At 48.7% G+C, this 22,028-nt stretch overlaps 1 protein-coding gene across 1 annotated transcript; it reads left to right on the top strand.

Annotated features, from left to right (window-relative positions):
• The first annotated feature begins 314 nt into the window (after window positions 1–314).
• Window positions 315–5,301, top strand: LOC147976739 (uncharacterized). The gene is made up of 5 exons (XM_087520956.1): window positions 315–347; window positions 432–439; window positions 1,086–1,198; window positions 1,275–1,465; window positions 4,141–5,301. The coding sequence occupies exons 1-5, from the start codon at window positions 315–317 to the stop codon at window positions 5,299–5,301; spliced, it is 1,506 nt and encodes a 501-aa protein (XP_087377082.1).
• Window positions 5,302–22,028: the final 16,727 nt, after the last annotated feature.

Genomic DNA, 22,028 nt, shown 5'->3' with positions numbered 1-22,028 from the left:
GACAAAGAGACCCCACTCATAACGAAGATGTTGTTCCCGACGCCTTATGACGTGCCAGAGAAGAAGACCAAGAAGGCGGCCAAGGGGACCAGGAGTGGCCTTCGTTGAAAGGATACTTCGGACCTGTCGTCTGAAGACGAGACGGACCCTTCGGTCGCCGAAGACGACGACGAGGAGGAGGAAGAAGACAACTCCCCGCTTGAGGGGGGAAGGAAGAAAAGGGTGGCCTCCACGAACCTAGAGGTGAAGGCACCCAAGAGGGGGAAGGGCTCCCTCGCGGATAACTCTGCGTGGGATGTCGATAGCAGTCCGGAATGAATGCCCCGGACCAAGCCTCGGGCCGCTTCGTAAGTACCAAATACCTTATGCTCGTCCAAATGTATGGCCCTTACCCTTTGTCATATTAATATCTTTAATTTACGCTATTGCAGTCTGGCCTGTGACAGTTCTCCGCAATCCTCGACAAAGGGCTTGCTAGACTCAAAGGAGATGGCTAGTATGTCGCCGCCACCTGCTCACTCTACCTCGCCCAAAGGCGATGACGAGGTGGTGTCCCAAAGGGCCTTTCCCGACCAAGGGGAGGCTCCGGAGATCGTCAGGGCGGCGTCCAAGGATGACTCCACGGCCGCCGGACACATGGGGGAAGAAGCCCCCATGGGGGCTGATGGTGGGGGGCCGAGTTCCATTCGGCCCTCAGCCGGATATCATTCCAGAGACCTGCACAGCTTCGGAGTCCGGCGAACGGCCTTCCCCGAAGGGGGGGTGTGCCTATTCTGCTGGTGACCTCCATCCAACCAGAGGCGTCGGATGATCTGCTGGAAGCACTGCGATGCGCTTCCATTGTAGATGAACACCATGTCCTCATGGGTACGGTGATCGAAAAGGTTTAGTCAGCCAAAAGCGGGCTGACCGAAGCTTGCAATAGCCTTTTAATAGGCTTTGAGGTAATAATAATTGTTGAAAGAATATCACAGCATAGACAGTAGCCCCTGATGCTTTGTTCGGTGATCGGAAAGAAAAGCCGAATAGAGGATCAAAACAATTTCCGCAGGAGTCTAACATATGATGTCTATGTAAATAAGCAGGCGTCACTGCTGGCTGCTGCCGCTCACTACGGAGGTCTCCAAACTGAAGTGGAGCCTGGAGCGGGCCGAGGAAGAGCTCAGCCTTGTGAAGAAGCAGATGGAGGACAACCAAGGTATGCTGTAACCTGTGCGTGTATGTTAGGAAGGATGAGTACTTCATGCTGACTAAAGTGTCATGGACTATGGTAGGGGCCACAACCGAGGTGGCGGCCCTCAAGAAGGCATTAGCCGAGGCCGAGGACAAAGCGGCCAAGGAACACGCTATACGCGAAAAGCACGAGGCCCGGGTCAGCGAGGTTCAGCAAGAGCTTCAAGATGCCATCAAGAAGTACGAGTCCCTGGAGTGTGATTCTAAGATGCAGGCGTCCGAACTTGCGAAGGCCCGCTAGAGCGCACAAGAGGCTCGAGCCGAGGCCCAGAGCGCCCTTCAGGAACTCCAGGCGGCTAAGAAGATTGCGGCGGGTAAGGCTTTCATTATGCAAAGCAAGTCTGTGAAGGAAACACTCCTTTCACTTACCCGAATTTTGTGCTCTATAGGGATGTTTGCGGATTTGCCGCGTAGCGTATCCGATGCTGCTGAATTCTATCGAGCTGGGGAAGGGAGTTCGACGGAGAAGCTGTTCTGGTCTCAATATCTTGGACCAGAACATTCGGTATCCTTCAGTGACCAGTTGAAACAGTTGGTCGAGCTGCACAAGGCGACCGAGCTGGCCACGAGGGACCTGATAGTCCGGCTATGGCCTGCCGCGCCGGTACCCAGCAGCTACTTCGGGCTTGTGAAGCGGCTTTTTAGTGCCTGCCTGCGGCTTGAGGTCGTAAAGCGGTCGGTCTGTATTGAAGGTGCCCGGATGGCCTTTGCTCGTAGCAAGATGTGGTGGGCGAAGATGGATGCCGTCGAGCTGACCAAGGGGCCGCCGAAGGGCAAAGAGCACCGTACACCCGAGCGCTACTTTGCGGATGTCCTAGAAGGATCACGTATTGTAGCCACGCAGTGCGGGAGGGACATTATTTTCGAGTGAATACACTCATATTTTGTCTTGTATGATGACGACAAATCCGCTTTGTAATATAATTTATGTTTTGATTGTGTCCTTCTGTGCGGCCGTGTTGTATGAAATCTGAGGGTTGGCCAGTCGTTGGCTTCTGCCCTCACGTAGGTAGTACAGAGGTGTTCGGGATGGTATCTAAACAATCTTGATCCAATTATATGGTCCTTGAAGGAGTTGTTTAGCGCAACGAATCAGGCAACCAGACTATACGGCTTGAACGCCCTCACTTAGCCATAGGAGTTTTATAATAAAACATAGGCGCAGCCCCTGGTATATGAACCAGAGTGCTGTCAGCATCTGATCGGGAAGTACAATCCTTCACGAAATGCGGAAAAACCTCCAATGATTTGAGACCTCCGAACAGCTGACCGGCTCTCGCCGCATCATGATAGTCAGTTTTCGGCTTTCTCTACTGAGGTGCTCATCCAGTTTATACCAGGGCACAATCACAGTAGTTCTCCCTTTACTACCCTAGCCGATGTAGCGGAACGTAGGGTAGCAAGCGCAGGAGCCAGGCAACCCAACTATTGACCAAAGACATGATTCAGAGCCAATGCATATAATGCTAAATTCGGGGTGCCGAACTATACTTGTAAGAAGTGTTCGGACTTTTGTTGCCATAATGTGGGGTGCTATAAAGCCCCTAGCAAACATCAAAACGTACCAAAGTGTACGGGTGCTACCTAATGGGGTTATCCACAGGGAAACTGAAAAAAAGAGAGAAAGAAAACAGAAAAGATGTAAAGGTAAAAGGCTAGGGTCCTACAGCTCCAGCTACAAACTGTTTTCGTTGTAATGTAATTAGTACGTCAAGGCGCATTGATACAAGTAGTGCAATAAGCAACAGGCTATTTAACATGCCGAAAGCAGGGGAGAGCTGCATGTGGGTCCTGGAAGACAGGTAGAGTTATCGTTAACGGAATCACCTAAAAAGTCCCCGTATGTCTGCGCTCCTCACTACTAGGGAAAACCTTATACACAGAATCTTAGCAGCAGCGCGACAAGAAAAGAGGCGTTGCTGCTAATTAGCAGCAGCGAGGTTAGGAAAAGAGCGCTACTGATGTAAATTTAGCAGTAGAGCAGGATGTGTAAACCGCGCTGCTACAAAAATCCATCAACAGAACACAACGACCTAAGTTTACCAGCAGCGCGACGTCGCGAAGCGCGCTACTGCTAATGCAATAGTAGTAGCGCGCTTTTTAGTCACGTTGCTGCTGCTAATTTTGAAATTTTCTAGACGGTTGGCTCGTTTAGCAGTAGCGCGTGGTGGGAAAGCGCGCTGGTGCTACGCTCTTAGCAGCAGCGCATTTTCCTCCTGCGCTACTGCTAAGAGGCAGGACCCACCACCTTTTTCCACCTCCCCTCTCCCCATCTCCTCTCCTCCCTTTCCCCTACATCCCACATCCTCCCTCTCTCACTCTTCTTCTTCCTCAATACTTCTCCCCCCATTACTCTCCCTATTCTACCTACCTTTATCTCTCTTCATTACTTCTAGCTAACTACACCACCTCCATTAATGCATCTCCTTTCTCTTTTTCCTTCCCCCTCCACTAGTTCAAGTTGTCTCCTCCCAAATTAGCTAGCTAGGTAGATGTAGCATTTTGTTAAGTGACCTATTTGCCCCCTAACTAGATCTTTCTTTGTCAAGAAGAGCTTTGTAAACTTTTGATCTCCGTACATCATCATCTCCATCATGTGCTCGATCTCGAGATAGAGGTGATTAAAATTTCATGCTTTTGCAAAATGGAAATATGTGTATGTGTATGTGATATGATAATTGGGCAATATGATGGAAATTGTGTGTGTGGCATGTGTTGACGCCAAATTGTGCTTTTGAGTTGCCTATGTTTTGCCGAAACGTCGATTTATTTCTGTTTCGGCGAATTCCGGGCAAACTTTCTAGATCTACATATGTCCTATTTTTAGGGAAGGTCATGCCGAATTTTTGTATGACTTTGATGCATGCACGCATTTTTATAATCAATTTGTTTATTATTACCGTGCAGACGTTCATAATAGTCAGTGGAACGATGGTGGACAGGTGGTTACAGTCGGCGGTGCAGGACATGAAAGAAAACAACCGGACAGAGGTTTTATGTCCGTGTCGAAAATGCAAAGGAATAGTTTGGCTCGACCCCTATGACGATGGTCGTGTTGAAGCGCACCTGCTCATGACTGGTTTCATGGATGGCTATACTCGATGGATAATTGAAGATGAGGATGACGATGTTGAGGACGCCGACGGGGTAGGCTATGACGACACGGGGCAAGACGAAGAGATGATCAACAATGGTGGCGGGGAAGAGGCCGGACATGGCGGCAGAGAAGGGGCCGGACATGGCGGAGTAGAAGGGGCCGGACATGGCGGCGGAGAGAATGGGGACTGTACGCAGCAGAGTTCGTCGGTACTAAGTTCAATCGTGCGGGACCCTCATGTTCAAGCACTGCTTCACAAGGAGACGAGTACTGAGAGAGCTGCTTCTAGAAAGGAGGCTAAGCTGGAGCAACTGGTGGTAGACACGAACACTCCATTGTATGATGGTTGCAATCCTGAGGTGACCCGCTTGAGTTTCACGCTCCAATTCCTGAAGACGAAGGCTAAAAACAAATGGACCGACACTAGCCTCGATGAGCATCTCAAGTACCTAAAGGATGTTCTTCCCGCGGGGAATCTATGTCCTACTAGTGTTGATGAGGCCAAGAAGATCGTGTGCCCTCTTGATCTGCCGCATGTTAGATACCATGCATGCATCAACGATTGCATAATTTATCGGAAGGAGCACGCAGAAAAAACAAGCTGTCCGGTGTGCAATGCTTCTCGATACAAGAAGGCCGGGAAGAAATGTCCCCAGAAAGTTGTATGGTACTTACCGATCACTCCCCGTCTCCAGCGGTATTTCATAGATCCCAAGGAAGCAAAGCTAATGCGTTGGCACACGGAGAGGAAGAAGCCCGACGATGGAGATGATCTGAAGCTGAGACACGTCAAGGATGGAAGCCAGTGGAGAGTGTTGAACAACTTCTATCGGTATTTTGAATGTGATGCAAGGAACATTGTGCTCGGCACGTGTAACGATGGCATGAATCCGTTTGGCAACCAGAGCACCAACCATAGCACATGGCCCGTGTTTGTATGGATGTACAACCTCCCCCCTGGTTATGCATGAAGTCGAAGTACATTCACATGAGCATGCTTATTCAAGGGCCGAAACAACCAGGAAATAATATTAATTTGTCTCTGGGGCTACTTCAAGAGGAGTTAGACACTTTATGGAAAACACCGGCCAAGACATGGGACGCCAGCAAAGGCGACTGTTTCTACATGAGAGCCGCGTTGATCATGACGGTACTGTTGGAGAACGTTGCAGAAAACAAAAATTTTCCTACGGTTTCACCAAGATCCATCTAGGAGTTCATCTAGCAATGAGTGATTGGATTGCATCTACATACCTTTGTATATCACGCGCGGAAGCGTTCAAAGAACGGGGATGAGGAAGGCGTACTCGACGTGATCCAAATCACCGGAGATCCTAGCGCCGAACGGACGGCACCTCCGCGTTCAACACACGTACGGTCAGCGTGACGTCTCATCCTTCTTGATCCAGCAAGGGGAAAGGAGAGGTTGAGGAAGATGGCTCTAGCAGCAGCACGACGGCGTGGTGGTGATGGAGCTGCAGTACTCCGGCAGGGCTTCGCCAAGCGCTATGGAGGAGGAGGATGTGTTGGAGAGGGAGAGGGAGGCACCAAAGGCGTGTGTGGAGAGGCCCTCCTTCCCCCACTATATATAGGGAGCCTAGGGGGGCGCCGGCCCTAGGATATCCAATCTCCTAGGGGGGAGGCGGCCAAGGGAGGAATCCCTCCTCCCCAAGGCACCTCGGGGTGCCTTCCCCCTTTGGGACTCTTCCCCTTTTTTATCTCTTGGCGCATGGGCCCCTTGGGGCTGGTGCCCTTGGCCCATATAGGCCAAGGCGCACCCCCTACAGCCCATGTGGCCCCCCGGGGCAGGTGGCCCCACCCGGTGGACCCCCGGGACCCTTCCGGTGGTCCCGGTACAATACCGGTGACCCCGAAACTAGTCCCGATGGCCGAAATAGCACTTCCCATATATAATTCTTTACCTTCGGACCATTCCGGAACTCCTCGTGACGTCCGGGATCTCATCCGGGACTCCGAACAACATTCGGGTTACTGCATATACATATCCCTACAACCCTAGCGTCACCGAACCTTAAGTGTGTAGACCCTACGGGTTCGGGAGACATGTAGACATGACCGAGATGGCTCTCCGGTCAATAACCAACAGCGGGATCTGGATACCCATGTTGGCTCCCACACGCTCCTCGATGATCTCATCGGATGAACCACGATGTCGAGGATTCAAGCAACCCCGTATACAATTCCCTTTGTCAATCGGTACGTTACTTGCCCGAGATTCGATCGTCGGTATCCCAATACCTCGTTCAATCTCGTTACCGGCAAGTCACTTTAATCGTACCGTAATGCATGATCCCGTGACCAGACACTTGGTCACTTTGAGCTCATTATGATGATGCATTACCGAGTGGGCCCAGAGATACCTCTCCGTCATACGGAGTGACAAATCCCAGTCTTGATCCATGTCAACCCAACAGACACTTTTGGAGATACCCGTAGTATACCTTTATAGTCACCCAGTTACGTTGTGACGTTTGGTACACCCAAAGCACTCCTACGGTATCCGGGAGTTACATGATCTCATGGTCTAAGGAAAAGATACTTGACATTGGAAAACTCTAGCAAACGAACTATACGATGTTATGCTATGTTTAGGATTGGGTCTTGTCCATCACATCATTCTCCTAATGATGTGATCTCGTTATCAATGACATCTAATGTCCATAGTCAGGAAACCATGACTATCTGTTGATCAACGAGCTAGTCAACTAGAGGCTTACTAGGGACATGTTGGTGTCTATTATTCACACATGTATTACGATTTCCGAATGACACAATTATAGCATGAATAAAGACAATTATCATGAACAAGGAAATATAATAATAATGCTTTTATTATTGCCTCTAGGGCATATTTCCAACAGTCTCCCACTTGCACTAGAGTCAATAATCTAGTTACATTGTGATCAACCGAACACCCATGGAATTCTGGTGTTGATCATGTTTTGCTCTAGGGAGAGGTTTAGTCAACTGATCTGCTACATTCAGGTCTGTATGTACTTTACAAATATCTATGTCTCCATCTTGAACATTTTCACGAATGGAGTTGAAGCGACGCTTGATGTGCCTGGTCTTCTTGTGAAACCTGGGCTCCTTGGCAAGTGCAATAGCTCCAGTGTTATCACAGAAGAGTTTGATTGGCCCCGACGCATTGGGTATGACTCCTAGGTCGGTGATGAACTCCTTCACCCAAATTGCTTCATGCGCTGCCTCCGAGGCTGCCATGTACTCCGCTTCACATGTAGATCCCGCCACGACGCTCTGCTTGCAACTGCACCAGCTTACTGCCCCACCATTCAAAATATACATGTATCCGGTTTGTGACTTTGAGTCATCCAGATCTGTGTCGAAGCTAGCGTCAACGTAACCCTTTATGATGAGCTCTTCATCACCTCCATAAACGAGAAACATTTCCTTAGTCCTTTTCAGGTACTTCAGGATATTCTTGACCGCTGTCCAGTGTTCCTTGCCGGGATTACTTTGGTACCTTCCTACCAAACTTACGGCAAGGTTTACATCAGGTCTGGTACACAGCATGGCATACATAATAGAACCTATGGCTGAGGCATAGGGGATGACACTCATCTCTTCTATATCTTCTGCCGTGGTCGGACATTGAGCTGAGCTCAATTTCACACCTTGCAACACAGGCAAGAACCCCTTCTTAGACTGATCCATATTGAACTTCTTCAATATCTTATCAAGGTATCTGCTTTGTGAAAGACCTATGAGGCGTCTTGATCTGTCTCTATAGATCTTGATGCCTAATATATATGCAGCTTCTCCAAGGTCCTTCATTGAAAAACTCTTATTCAAGTAGGCCTTAATGCTGTCCAAGAGTTCTATATCATTTCCATTCAAAAGTATGTCATCTACATATAATATGAGAAATGCTATAGAGCTCCCACTCACTTTCTTGTAAACACAGGCTTCTCCATAAGTCTGCGTAAACCCAAACGCTTTGATCATCTTATCAAAGCGAATGTTCCAACTCCGAGATGCTTGCACCAGCCCATAAATCGAGCGTTGGAGCTTGCACACCTTGTCAGCATTCTTAGGATCGACAAAACCTTCCGGCTGCATCATATACAATTCTTCCTTAAGGAAACCATTAAGGAATGCCGTTTTGACGTCCATTTGCCATATCTCATAATCATAGAATGCGGCAATTGCTAACATGATTCGGACGGACTTTAGCTTCGCTACCGGTGAGAAAGTCTCATCGTAGTCAACCCCTTGAACTTGTCGATAACCCTTAGTGACAAGCCGAGCTTTATAGATGGTCACACTACCATCCGCGTATGTCTTCTTCTTAAAGATCCATTTATTTTCTATGGCTCGCCGCTCAACGGGCAAGTCAGTCAAAGTCCATACTTTGTTTTCATACATGGATCCTATCTCGGATTTCATGGCTTCTAGCCATTTGTCGGAATCCGGGCCCGCCATCACTTCTTCATAGTTCGAAGGTTCACCGTTGTCTAACAACATGATTTCCAAGACAGTTTTGCCGTACCACTCTGGTGCGGAACGTGTCCTTGTGGACCTACGAATTTCAGTAGGAGCTTGATCAGAAGTATCTTGATCATCATCATTAACTTCCTCTCTAGTCGATGCAGGCACCTCAGGAACATTTTCTTGAGTTGCGCCATTTTCTGGTTCAAGAGGTAATACTTCATCAAGTTCTACTTTCCTGCCACTTACTTCTTTCGAGAGAAACTCTTTCTCTAGAAAGGACCCATTCTTGGCAACAAAGATCTTGCCTTCGGATCTGAGGTAGAAGGTATACCCAATAGTTTCTTTAGGGTATCCTATGAAGACGCATTTTTCCGATTTGGGTTCGAGCTTTTCAGGTTGAAGTTTCTTGACATAAGCATCGCATCCCCAAACTTTTAGAAACGACAGCTTAGGTTTCTTCCCAAACCATAATTCATACAGTGTCGTCTCAACGGATTTCGATGGAGCCCTATTTAAAGTGAATGCGGCAGTCTCTAAAGCATACCCCCAAAAAGATAGCGGTAAATCGGTAAGAGACATCATAGATCGCACCATATCTAATAGAGTGTGATTACGACGTTCGGACACACCATTACGCTGAGGTGTTCCAGGCGGCGTCAGTTGTGAAACAATTCCACATTTTCTTAAGTGTGTGCCAAACTCTTGACTCAAGTATTCTCCTCCACGATCTGATCGCAGGAACTTGATTTTCTTGTCACGTTGATTCTCAACCTCACTCTGAAATTCCTTGAACTTTTCAAAGGTCTCAGACTTGTGTTTCATTAAGTAGACATACCCATATCTACTCAAGTCATCAGTGAGGGTGAGAACATAACAATAGCCACCGCGAGCCTCAACACTCATTGGACCGCACACATCAGTATGTATGATTTCCAATAAGTTGGTTGCTCGCTCCATTGTTCCTGAGAACGGAGTCTTGGTCATTTTACCCATGAGGCATGGTTCGCACGTGTCAAATGATTCGTAATCAAGAGACTCTAAAAAGTCCATCAGCATGGAGCTTCTTCATGCGTTTGACACCTATGTGACCAAGGCGGCAGTGCCACAAGTATGTGGGACTATCATTATCAATCTTACATCTTTTGGTATTCACACTATGAATATGTGTAGCATTACGCTCGAGATTCATTAAGAATAAACCATTCACCATCGGAGCATGACCATAAAACATATCTCTCATATAAATAGAACAACCATTATTCTCGGATTTAAATGAGTAGCCATCTCGAATTAAACGAGATCCTGATACAATGTTCCTGCTCAAAGCTGGCACTAAATAACAATTATTAAGGTTTAAAACTAATCCCGTAGGTAAATGAAGAGGCAGCGTGCCGACGGCGATCACGTCGACCTTGGAACCATTCCCGACGCGCATCGTCACCTCGTCCTTCGCCAGTCTCCGCTTATTCCGCAGCTCCTGCTTTGAGTTACAAATGTGAGCAACTGCACCGGTATCAAATACCCAAGAGCTACTACGAGTACTGGTAAGGTACACATCAATTACATGTATATCACATATAACTTTTGTGATGCCGGCCTTCTTGTCTGCTAAGTATTTGGGGCAGTTCCGCTTCCAGTGACCATTTCCCTTGCAATAAAAACACTCAGTCTCGGGCTTGGGTCCATTCTTTGGCTTCTTCCCGGCAGCTTGCTTGCCGGGCGCGGCAACTCCCTTTCCATTTTTCTTGAAGGTTTTCTTACCCTTGACTTTCTTGAACATAGTGGTTTTATTCACCATCAACACTTGATGTTCCTTTTTGACTTCTACCTCTGCTGATTTCAGCATTGCAAATACCTCAGGAATGGTCTTTTCCATCCCCTGCATATTGAAGTTCATCACAAAGCTCTTGTAGCTCGGTGGAAGCGACTGAAGGATTCTGTCAATGACCGCGTCATCCGGGAGATTAACCCCCAGCTGAATCAAGCGGTTATGCAACCCAGACATAGTGAGTATGTGCTCACTGACAGAACTGTTTTCCTCCATTTTACAGCTGAAGAACTTGTCGGAGACTTGATATCTCTCGACCCGGGCATGAGCTTGGAAAACCATTTTCAGCTCTTCGAACATCTCATATGCTCCGTGTCTCTCAAAACGCTTTTGGAGCCCCGGCTCTAAGCTGTAAAGCATGCCGCACTGAACGAGGGAGTAGTCATCGGTACGTGCCTGCCAAGCGTTCATAACATCTTGTTCTGCAGGGAGAACAGGTGCGTCACCCAGCGGTGCTTGTAGGACATAATCTTTCTTGGCAGCTATGAGGATGATCCTCAGGTTCTGGACCCAGTCCGTGTAGTTGCTGCCATCGTCTTTCAGCTTGGTTTTCTCTAGGAATGCGTTGAAGTTGAGGACTACGTTGGCCATTTGATCTACAAGACATATTGTAAAATTTTAGACTAAGTTCATGATAATTAAGTTCATCTAATCAAATTATTCAATGAACTCCCACTTAGATAGACATCCCTCCTGTAATCTAAGTATAACATGATCCGAGTTAACTAGGCCGTGTCCGATCATCACGTGAGACGGACTAGTCAACATCGGTGAACATCTTCATGTTGATCGTATCTTCTATATGACTCATGCTCGACCTTTCGGTCTTCTGTGTTCCGAGGCCATGTCTGTACATGCTAGGCTCGTCAAGTCAACCTAAGTGTTTGCATGTGTAAATCTGTCTTACACCCGTTGTATGTGAACGTTAGAATCTATCACACCCGATCATCACGTGGTGCTTCGAAACAACGAACTGTCGCAACGGTGCACAGTTAGGGGGAACACTTTCTTGAAATTATTATGAGGGATCATCTTATTTACTACCGTCATTCTAAGTAAAAAAGATGCAAAAACATGATAAACATCACATGCAATCAAATAATAAAAGTGACATGATATGGCCAATATCACATAGCTCCTTTGATCTCCATCTTGGGGCTCCATGATCATCTTGTCACCGGCATGACACCATGATCTCCATCATCATGATATCCATCATCGTGTCTCCATGAAGTTGCTCGCCAACTATTACTTCTACTACTATGGCTAACGCGTTTAGCAATAAAGTAAAGTAATTTACATGGCGTTTCTCAATGACACGCAGGTCATACAAAAAATAAAGACAACTCCTATGGCTCCTGCCGGTTGTCATACTCATCGACATGCAAGTCGTGATTCCTATTACAATAGCATGAACAACTCATACATCACATATATATCATTCATCATTCATCACAACTTTTGGCCATATCATATCACAAAGCACTTGCTGCAAAAACAAGTTAGACGTCCTCTAATTGTTGTTGCAAGTTTTACATGGCTGAAATAGGGTTCTAGCAAGAACGTTTTCTTACCTACGAGAAAGCCACAACGTGATTTGTCAACTTCTATTTACCCTTCATAAGGACCCTTTTCATCGAATCCGCTCCAACTAAAGTGGGAGAGACAGACACCCGCCAGCCACCTTATGCAACTTGTGCATGTTAGTCGGTGGAACCGGTCTCACGTAAGCGTACGTGTAAGGTTGGTCCGGGCCGCTTCATCCCACAATACCGTTGAAGCAAGATAAGACTAGTAGCGGCAAGAAAGTTGACAACATCAACGCCCACAACAAATTGTGTTCTACTCGTGCAAGAGAACTACGCATAGACCTAGCTCATGATGCCACTGTTGGAGAACGTTGCAGAAAACAAAAAATTTCCTACGGTTTCACCAAGATCCATCTAGGAGTTCATCTAGCAACGAGTGATTGGATTGCATCTACATACCTTTGTAGATCACGCGCGGAAGCGTTCAAAGAACGTGGATGAGGAAGGCATACTCGACGTGATCCAAATCACCGAAGATCCTAGCGCCGAACGGACGGCACCTCCGCGTTCAACACACGTACGGTCAGCGTGACGTCTCCTCCTTCTTGATCCAGCAAGGGGGAAGGAGAGGTTGAGGAAGATCACGTTCCCGAAGGTTTCATTCGTTTGGACTCCGTTTGATATTCCTTTTCCACGAAACTCTGAAATAGGCAAAAAACAACAATTCTGGGCTGGGCCTCCGGTTAATAGGTTAGTCCCAAAAATAATATAAAAGTGGATAATAAAGCCCAATAATGTCCAAAACAGTAGATAATATAGCATGGTGCAATCAAAAATTATAGATACGTTGGAGACGTATCACTCCCGCTCATAGCAGACCATCCTCAGTCTCTGGCGTGCTAGGTGGGCCTTCATCTTTGGCTGGGCTCGATGCCATCACGGTAATTACATGTCGCACCAACATAGAATATTCCATTTTCGTTGCCTTTCGGATGTTTTACGCCACAGACATGTGTTTGCTGGCCGAAGAAACCCCGTGCACCATACTCTACTTGATCAAAGGCTAGAAGGTGGACGTGGGAAAGGGGATGATAATGAACCCCTTGCAACCCATGTTCCACAACCACCCGATCCCCGCTAGGCACTTCAGAGTTAACTTGTCCAGTGTGAAATCGGGGCACGAGCATTTGCCTCCTCCAGTAAAGCCTGTGGGAGAGGACGACGAGACCCCGCCGCGGATTGGAAACTGCAAGGGTTGGGTGCTGCTATGGCCGAGGAATCTTATTCGTCTGGAGCCGGCCGAGAGCACACCAATAACCACACATCAACAACAATGTGCGGAGACCACCACCCCGCCTATGAAATTACCAGCTCCTGTAGTGCCGGGTGAGAGCGGCGGACGACATGATGAAGGGGGTGCAATAGTATTGGCTGATGTAATCGGTCCTATAGAACATAGAATGGATGATGAGACGGAGGTCGACCCAATGGGTTTCCTCAATACAAACGCGTATGACTATAACATAGATATGATGAGTCAACCATATGACGAATCGGGCTATCAGCATGCTAATGAGGATATGCATGATCTGCCCGGGCAGGAAGGTCGTAGCAGGGATTGCAAAAGGTCTCTCTTCATGAAATTCTCACAGGACACGCCTGAAGATGCCACCTCAACACAGGCTCAACTAGCCGAGGGTCATACAGTGCTTAGTTCGAGAACACTGGGGCAGGGGTTAAGGAAAGGTTTGGAAGGTGTGCCCAAGAAAAAGGAGAGGAAGAGATCGGGGAAGATAGCTACCTCCAAACAAGCCAGAGCACATAGCAACCAGATGATGGATTCTGAAGAGCGTGTACTCGTGAAAGGTGCTGCCATGTTCCATCTCACGGGCGAGTCGATGCTACCGTTGAAACCGCTGGAGGCACTATCAGGGGATCTCAAGAGACTGCACAACCATGTGCTGTCGACTGAGAAAAGCATACTAGCCTCGAAGGATCCAGGATATCCGACATACGCGGCTCGTGTGCCTGAGGGGAAGTGCTACGTCGACACACGGCCCGCGGAGGTGTTCTTCCTGCGGTTTAACCATATCTTTGAGATGTTTCTGACAAGGCGGCTCGATTTCACAATCGTCCGCCTTTTTGCGCTACATATGAGCTTCGTCATGAAGAGAGAAGAAGTCTCGCAAATCTGTGTGGCGGATCCGTACTACATGCACGAGTCTTTCTTGAGTCTCGGCGACTTTGAGCATGAAACTACTAGGGACTACCTCCAAAACTTCATGGTACAGAATAAGGACCAGGAAATTGTCCTCCTGCCTTATCATCCAAAGTAAGTCAGTTTCGGACAACCCTTTTGTACATTTCAATCATTCCTTCTCGCTCATATGGAGAATAATTTGAGGTGTCGTTTCCCGCAGCAACGGGCGCGCCGTCCTCATCGTTCTTTACCCGCGAGTCTCCCACACCATGTATTTCGACACTTCCAGAGACTACGAGAAGAAGGACTACACCCACATAATGAATATTCTAGATGATGCTCTCCAAGGCTTCAACATTAGAGGTGGCCACATGCAGATCAGGAAACAAAGGAACAAAAAGATGGGTTTCATGCATAAAACTAACTTCTGCTGCATCCATGTCCCAAAGCCAAGCAAGAAGGATGGATTCTACATCCTCCATCTCATGATTGAGTTCAACACGGATCACCAAAAGCTTCGCATGACAAGCAGAAATGATGAACATATCCACAAGTGGCTAGAATCTCATGGAGAAGCGGATTATAAACTTAGAGATGACTTCTTTAGCATCCAAAGGGACATTGCGACGATCATCATGAAAGAAGTCGTCGATGAGAAGGGGATGTTCCACCACGGCCCTATATCGTGAGCTGACATCCGAACTCGCATAGGCATGCAACGTCAAGACCTCACGCCGTTCAAGAAGCTAGGGTCCATCGTCGATGATATGGAAGGATGGAACTTCTAGTGATTTACGATGCCGATGATGATGATATGTGTCAGTTGAACATGTATACTTTTTGTAGCGATGAAACTTTGTGATGTCCACGGTCCCTGCCGAACTTGCGTAATGCTACTTTGTTTGTTTGGGTACGATGACCTGCGTACCTCTAGTTAATTAGTTTGTATACTGTATGTTGCATCTAGTTGCTAATTAACCCATTCTTTTTCATGTTGCTCTAATATATTTTGTTGCATATGATTGTACATCCCCTTGATGAACATGCATCTCTAACAGGTACCTAGTTTCTTTATGGCGAGATGGCGGTGCTATGTCGTGTACAAAGGGAAGGTTCCGGGGGTGTACAACGAGTGGCCTCAGTGTCAGACGCAAGTGAATGGGGTCTCGGGCGCTAGCCATAAAAGCTTCAAAACCAGACAAGAAGCCGAAGCTAGTTACTTGAGGTTCACGCTAGCGCGAGAGAGGACTCGTAACCGCCGCCTCATGTACTGCATAGTTCCGCTCTCACTCATAGTGATAGCTCTTCTCGCAGATACCATTGTTTAGATGGATGACGTTGTAGTTGCAAGTATTCGAGACTTGCATGTATTGCTCTTTTCAAGATGATGACGAGATACCACTTTGTGTTGGATGATGATTATGATGAGACTATTTGTATGTATATGCTATGATTACATTTGTGGTCTCGCAGCCATTTGTATGTTTATCATCATGACATTTGTATCTGCTAAATATTCTTGTATAAAGCATGTTCAAATATAAAACAAATATGCAGGAAAAAAACAAAAACTACTAAAATTAGCAGTAGCGAGTGGAGAAAAGTTAGCAACAGCGCCACAGTAGCAGTAGCACGTCTAGGGAAAGCACGCTAGAGCTATTAGCAGTAGCGAGCTTCCACGAAGCGTGCTGCTGCTACACTTGTATAGCAGTAGCGTGGGTGTGCACGCGCTACTGCTACGGGTTAGCTGTAGCGCCTTATTAGTAGCGCCAGTCCCCGCGCTACTGATATACCTAGAACCCGCGTTGCTGCTAGCCTTTTCCCTAGTAGTGCCTCGCCATCTTGGTGTATTTATCCTTCAAGAGGACCGATAACCAGACCACCTGATGGGGCCTATAGTATTAAAACCTGAAAGAAAACAAGCAAAAGTGAAAGTATGTGTGTATCCGATGTCCGTTGAGCCGTGCCGTGGATCACAAGCTAGTTATGCCTCAGTCGATGCCCATGGAATTTTGAGCGCGTAGTTATGTACATGTGGCACGCATGCCACTGCTTGATCGGGACTGAGACGGAGGCCGGATTGCTAGTCGAGCTCCTGACGAGCCGATCTCTTCTATTGCAGAGTAGTTCGGACCCTCTTAAGGGTGTCCGAGGGCTCGGCAGCCGAATGAATGTTTTGCTTGAGAAGGCCGCTTTGTACTTCTACTACTAGGGCAGATGTGTGCTCTTCTGTACGGAGAGAGCGTTCCGTATTGCCATTGACTGTTATGACACCGCGTGGGTCGGGCATCTTGAGCTTGAGATAAGCATAGTGTGTCACTATGTTGAATCGAGCAAACGCAGTTTGTCCAAGCAGTGCATGATAGCCGCTGCGGAATGGGACGATATCGAAGACTAACTCCTCGCTTCGGAAGTTGTCCAGAGATCCGAAGACAACCTCTAGTGTGATTGAGCCTGGACAACGGGCCTCTACTCTTGGAATGATTCCTTTAAAGGTGGTCTTTGTAGGCTTGACCCTTGATGGGTTAATGCCCATTTTTCGCACTGTATCCTGATAGAGCAAATTGAGGCTGCTACCGCCGTCCATAAGGACACGAGTCAGGTGGAACCCATAAATTATTGGGTCTAAGACCAGTGCGACTGAGCCTCCATGACTGATACTGGACGGGTGATCCCGGCGATCAAAATTGATCAGGCATGACGACCATGGATTGAATTTTGGGGCGACTGGCTCTATTGTGTAGACGTCCCTGAGCGCATGCTTGCGCTCCCTCTTGGGGATGTGGGTAGCATATATCATGTTCACCATTTTGACCTGAGAGGGAAACTTCTTCTGTCCCCCTGTGTTCGGTTGCCGTGGCTCTTCCTCATTGTCCTCGCTTTGCGATCCCTTTTCCCTGTTCTTGGTGTTTAATTTGCTGGCCTGTTTGAAAACCCAACACTCTCTATTTGTATGATTAGGAGGCTTGTCGGGGGTGCCGTGAATCTGGCATGGACGATCAAGTATGCGGTCCAAGCTGGATGGGCCCGAATTGTTCTTTTGGAACGGCTTCTTCCGCTGACCGGACTTAGAGCCACTGAATCCGGCGTTGACCCCCGTATCCTCGGTGTTGTCACTGTTGTTTCGGCGCTTGTATCTATTTCTTTGAGACTTGTCTTTGTTGCTTTTAACTTCAGGGGTGCCGGCGTCGCTTGCATTGTTTTTGCTATGGGCCAACCAACTGTCCTTGCCCGCACAGAAGCGGGTCATGAGTGCCGTGAGGACCGCCATGGATTTTGTCTTTTCTTGGCCGAGGTGGCGAGCGAGCCATTCGTCGCGGATGCTATGCTTGAAGCTGCTAGAGCTTCGGTGTCCGGACAGTCGACTATTTGGTTCTTTTTAGTTAAGAACCTTGTCCAGAATTTCTTGCCGAACTCTCCGGCTATTGAACTGTATGGCTTAAGTCATCAGCATCCGGAGGTCGGACATATGTACCTTGGAAGTTGTCGAGGAAAGCCTCTTCCAAGTCCTCCCAGCTGCCAATGGAATTTTCAGGCAGACTGTTTAGCCAATGCCGAGCTGGCCCTTTGAGTTTTAGAGGAAGGTATTTTATGGCGTGGAGGTCATCTCCGCGGGCTATATGGATGTGGAGAATGAAGTCCTCGATCCACACCGCGGGGTCCGTGGTTCCATCGTATGATTCTATGTTCATGGGCTTGAACCCTTCTAGGAATTCGTGATCCAGGACTTCATCAGTAAAGCAATGAGGATGTGCGGGGCCTCTATATCGGGCCGTATCATGACGCGGCTCCGATAGAGTCTGTCTGCAGTGTTCAGCCCACTCATGACTGGGTTTGTCACGTCCGAATAGGTGGTCGTTGTCGCGTGTCGAGGCGCGTCCTCGCGATCCGTAGATTGATCTGGTATGTCCTGCTTTATTGTTCAGGTTCTGTCGGAGGTCATATGTATGGCCGTGGGCTAATTTACCTCTACCTGAGTGATGAGGCGGGGCGGGCTGGTGTTCGGCATGAGTTGGCATTTTGTCCCGACCACGTGGTGGTCGGTCGGCCGTATTGTGCGATGGTGGTATGTACTCCGGCGCCACCTCATCAAACTGAGGTAGCAATTTGCGCTTTGGGTAGTTTTTGGTTGGGTGTTGAGGCCATATTCTTCGGCTGCTAGGACATCAGTCCATTTATCATTGAGCAGATCCTGGTCAGCTTGAAGCTGATGCTGCTTCTTTTTCAGGCTCCTTGTCGTGGCTATTAGCTGGCGCTTGAAGCGCTCCTGCTCTAGAGGTTCCTCGGGCACGATGAAATCTTCGGTGACGGGGCTCACCTCATCTTCGGAGAGCAGAAGGTAATTATCGTCCTCCGAATCTTCGTGTGTGGCCAGTTTAACAGGGCTAACCTACTCATCTTCCCATTCATCTTGTTTGTTTCCTTTATCAATAGGGTCTTCATTGTCTTCGGCACCTTCCGGAGTGTTATCTTCTCCTGTGCCGGTGTTGCTGTGTTTACTACGGCGTGACTTAGAGCGGCGCCGCTAACACCGGCGCTTGCACTGTATTTCGGAAGGTTTATCCTCGACTGGGTCTTCCTTATCGTCGCCGCTGTGCTCCTTTGGTGCATCCACCATGTATACATCATACGAGGAAGTGGTCGTCCAGCGTCCGGTGAATGGCGGGTTCTGGGCCTCCTCTTCTCCGGCATCGTCGTCCATACCATCGATGTTCTCGGAGTCGTAATCAAGTTCGTCAGTCAAATCCTCGATCGTGGCTATAAAGTGGGTGGTGGGTGGGAAGTAAAATTCTCCATCGTCAGCCCCTAGTTCGGGCCAGATATAGTTCGGCTGAGAGTCCTCCGCCAAGGACAGGTTTTTTAATGAGTTTAGCACATCACCCAAAGGTGAGTGCTGGAAGATGTCTACGGCGCCGAATTTGAAGATCGATAAACGATCAAGCTCGGCGTCCGCAGGCTCGCACGGTTCGGAACCTATGGCCGGAGACGAGTCCCGCGTTCCGGTGGCATAGGCATCGTGTGAATCTGCGGCCTCCGAGGTGGGGTTAATCCTCCCATCTTTGGATGGCACGGCCTGCTCCGGCTCTAGGGCCAGAGTGGTTACAGGAGCGATCTCCTGGATGTGGCCCGATGACAGATGTTGGTCATGATCATCGGGGTGACCGGGAGCGGCCACCGCGGTATCGAATCCGGCGAAGATCAAGTCTCCACAGATGTCCCCGACGTAGTTCAAGCTCCCAAATCGGACCTGATGGCCAAGGGCGTAGCTTTCGATCTGCTCCGGATGGCCAAACGAGTTGGCCCGCAGTGCAAAGCTGCCGAACACGAAGATCTGCCCGGGGAGGAAAGTTTCTCCATAGACAGCGTCATTATTGATGATTGAAGGGGCCATCAAACCTTTCAGCGACAGCACAGAGGAACTCTCAATGAAAGCACCAATGTCGGTGTCAAAACCGGCAGATCTCGAGTAGGGGGTCCCGAACTGTGTGTCTAAGGTTGATGGTAACAGGAGACAGGGGACACGATGTTTACCCAGGTTCGGGCCCTCTCTATGAGGTAATACCCTACTTCCTGCTTGATTGATCTTGATGAATATGAGTGTTACAAGAGTTGATCTACCACGAGATTGTAATGGCTAAACCCTAGAAGTCTAGCATGTATGACTACGGTATTGAGTATCTCCTTTCTGGACTACACCCTCCGGTTTATATAGACACCGGGGGGATCTAGGGTTACATAGAGTCAGTTACATAAGATGGAATCTTCATAATTGTTAGCCAAGCATGCCTTCCATGCCAAGGAGAGTCCCATCCGGACACGGGTACAGTCTTCGGTCTTCATATCTTCACAGCCCATCAGTCCGGCCCATAGGGCAAGCTTGGCGAACAATTATGAAGATTCCAGGTCGGACGCCCGAGGACCCCTTAGTCCAGGACTCCCTCAGCAGGCGCCTTGGCGGCAGCTGCTGCAACCGCTTCCTGGTAGAGTGGGTCGGCGCAAATCAGCGCATCCTTCTTGTCACAGGGAACGGTGATGATGGTCATCGGCCCAGGCATCTTCAGCGTGTTGTAGGCGTAATGTGATGCCGCCATGAACTTGGCTAGTGCCGGGCGGCTAAGAATCCCATTATAGGGCAAGGGAATCTCGGCTACATCGAAGACAATCTTCTCCGTCCTGTAGTTCAGCTCGCCTCCAAACGTCACAGGTAGCATGATCTTGCCCTTCGGCTAACTCCTTCCCGGGTTGACCCCTTGAAACGTACCCGTCTCCTCGAGGTCTCCATCAGGAATTTGTATCCTTTTGATCACAACAGGTGAGATCAAGTTCAGACCGACCCTGTCGTCAACTAGCATCTTGTTCACCTTGAGGTTGTGTATCGTTGGTGAAACCAACAACGGCAAACACCCGACCGCAGTTGTGCGATCAGGGTGGTCCTCGGAGTCAAAGATGATGGGTGTGTTGGACCACTTCAGCAGCTTCTGAGCGTCAAACGGCTCTGCTGCTGTGATCTCACGCGCCCACTGCTTGAGCTGGCGGTGAGAAGTATGCAGTGAGGCGCCACCATCGACGCACATGGCCTCTATAGCCTTTTGGAACTCATGCTCACCGGACTCATCGTCCTCGTCATGATCGTCGTCTTCCTGCTCCTTGTCGCGGCCCCGAGCGGGCCTCTCTTGCTGGTTGTCCTTGCCGCGGCGGCCTCCTTGGCTGCCGTGCTTCTTGCCGGATCCATCGGCACTATCTCGACCCTTTTCCTCTTCCCGCCTCTCATATTCGGCTTTTTGCTTTTCAGCAAGCAGCTCAACTTGTCGGTAGTTCTGGAGGCCGTGGCCCTCGGTTCGGTGGATCTTGCAATACTGCTTGTCGGCAGCCGCCAAGGCCCGGCAGGCGGCGCACTCGGCACCCTCCTTGTCGGGGTCGTCTACCTTGGCCTTCTTGGTGGCGCCGGTGTCGTCGGATCCCTCGACGGCAAGCACGGCCTTGCCCTTGCGTTTCCTGTTGCGATGCTGACCCTTCTTCGTCGGGACGGTGGTGTCTTCGTCGGTAGAGTCGGTTTCCGCACCGGCATCTTCATTGGGGTACTTCCTTCCCTCTTCAGCCCGGGCGCATCTATCAGACAGAACGTAAAGTTCGGCTACGTCCTTGACCTTGTTCATTGCCAGCTCTTCACGCATCTTGCAGTTACGCACATTCTGATGGAATGCGCTGATCACAGCGGCAGGATGAACATCCGGGATGTTGTATTGCACTCGGCTGAACCTTTGTATGTACTTGCGCAGGTTTTCGCCTTCCTTTTGGGTAATGATATGCAAATCACTCGCCTGGGCATGAGCTTGGTGGCCTCCAGTGAAGGCCCCAACGAACTCATGACACAGATCTGGCCAAGAAGAAATGGAATCCGCCGGCAAGTGCATCAACCAAGACATGACACTACAAAAAAAGACACATCCGTGACATTTTGGGCCGAACGAAATTTTTTCTATCATACTTATGACACTTCTATGACAATAATTGTGACAAAACACGGTATCATCATAGATGTGGTGGGGTCCTACTTCTATGACAAAAAATCATGATAGAAAATGGGCTTTTCGTCCTGGGCAGGCCGGAGACGCAGCTGCATGACATTCTTTGGGCCGTCCATGACGGAGAAAACCGTGGTAGAAC

The sequence above is a fragment of the Triticum urartu genome, chromosome 4A, assembly GCF_056163025.1.
Source record: "Triticum urartu cultivar PI428250 chromosome 4A, HENAU_Tu73, whole genome shotgun sequence".
Taxonomy (NCBI): domain Eukaryota; kingdom Viridiplantae; phylum Streptophyta; class Magnoliopsida; order Poales; family Poaceae; genus Triticum; species Triticum urartu.
Note: the sequence above shows the minus strand (reverse complement) of the source record. Positions and strands in the feature narration are given on the sequence as shown.

Bases quoted from the DNA above. Each gene is read 5' to 3' on its own strand.
- LOC147976739 (XM_087520956.1), top strand. From the start codon at position 315: ATGAATGCCCCGGACCAAGCCTCGGGCCGCTTC. The intron at 1,199-1,274 runs GTATGCTGTAAC...GGACTATGGTAG, and splicing joins GCAGATGGAGGACAACCAAG to GGGCCACAACCGAGGTGGCG. The intron at 1,466-4,140 runs GCCCGCTAGAGC...ATTACCGTGCAG, and splicing joins AGGCGTCCGAACTTGCGAAG to ACGTTCATAATAGTCAGTGG.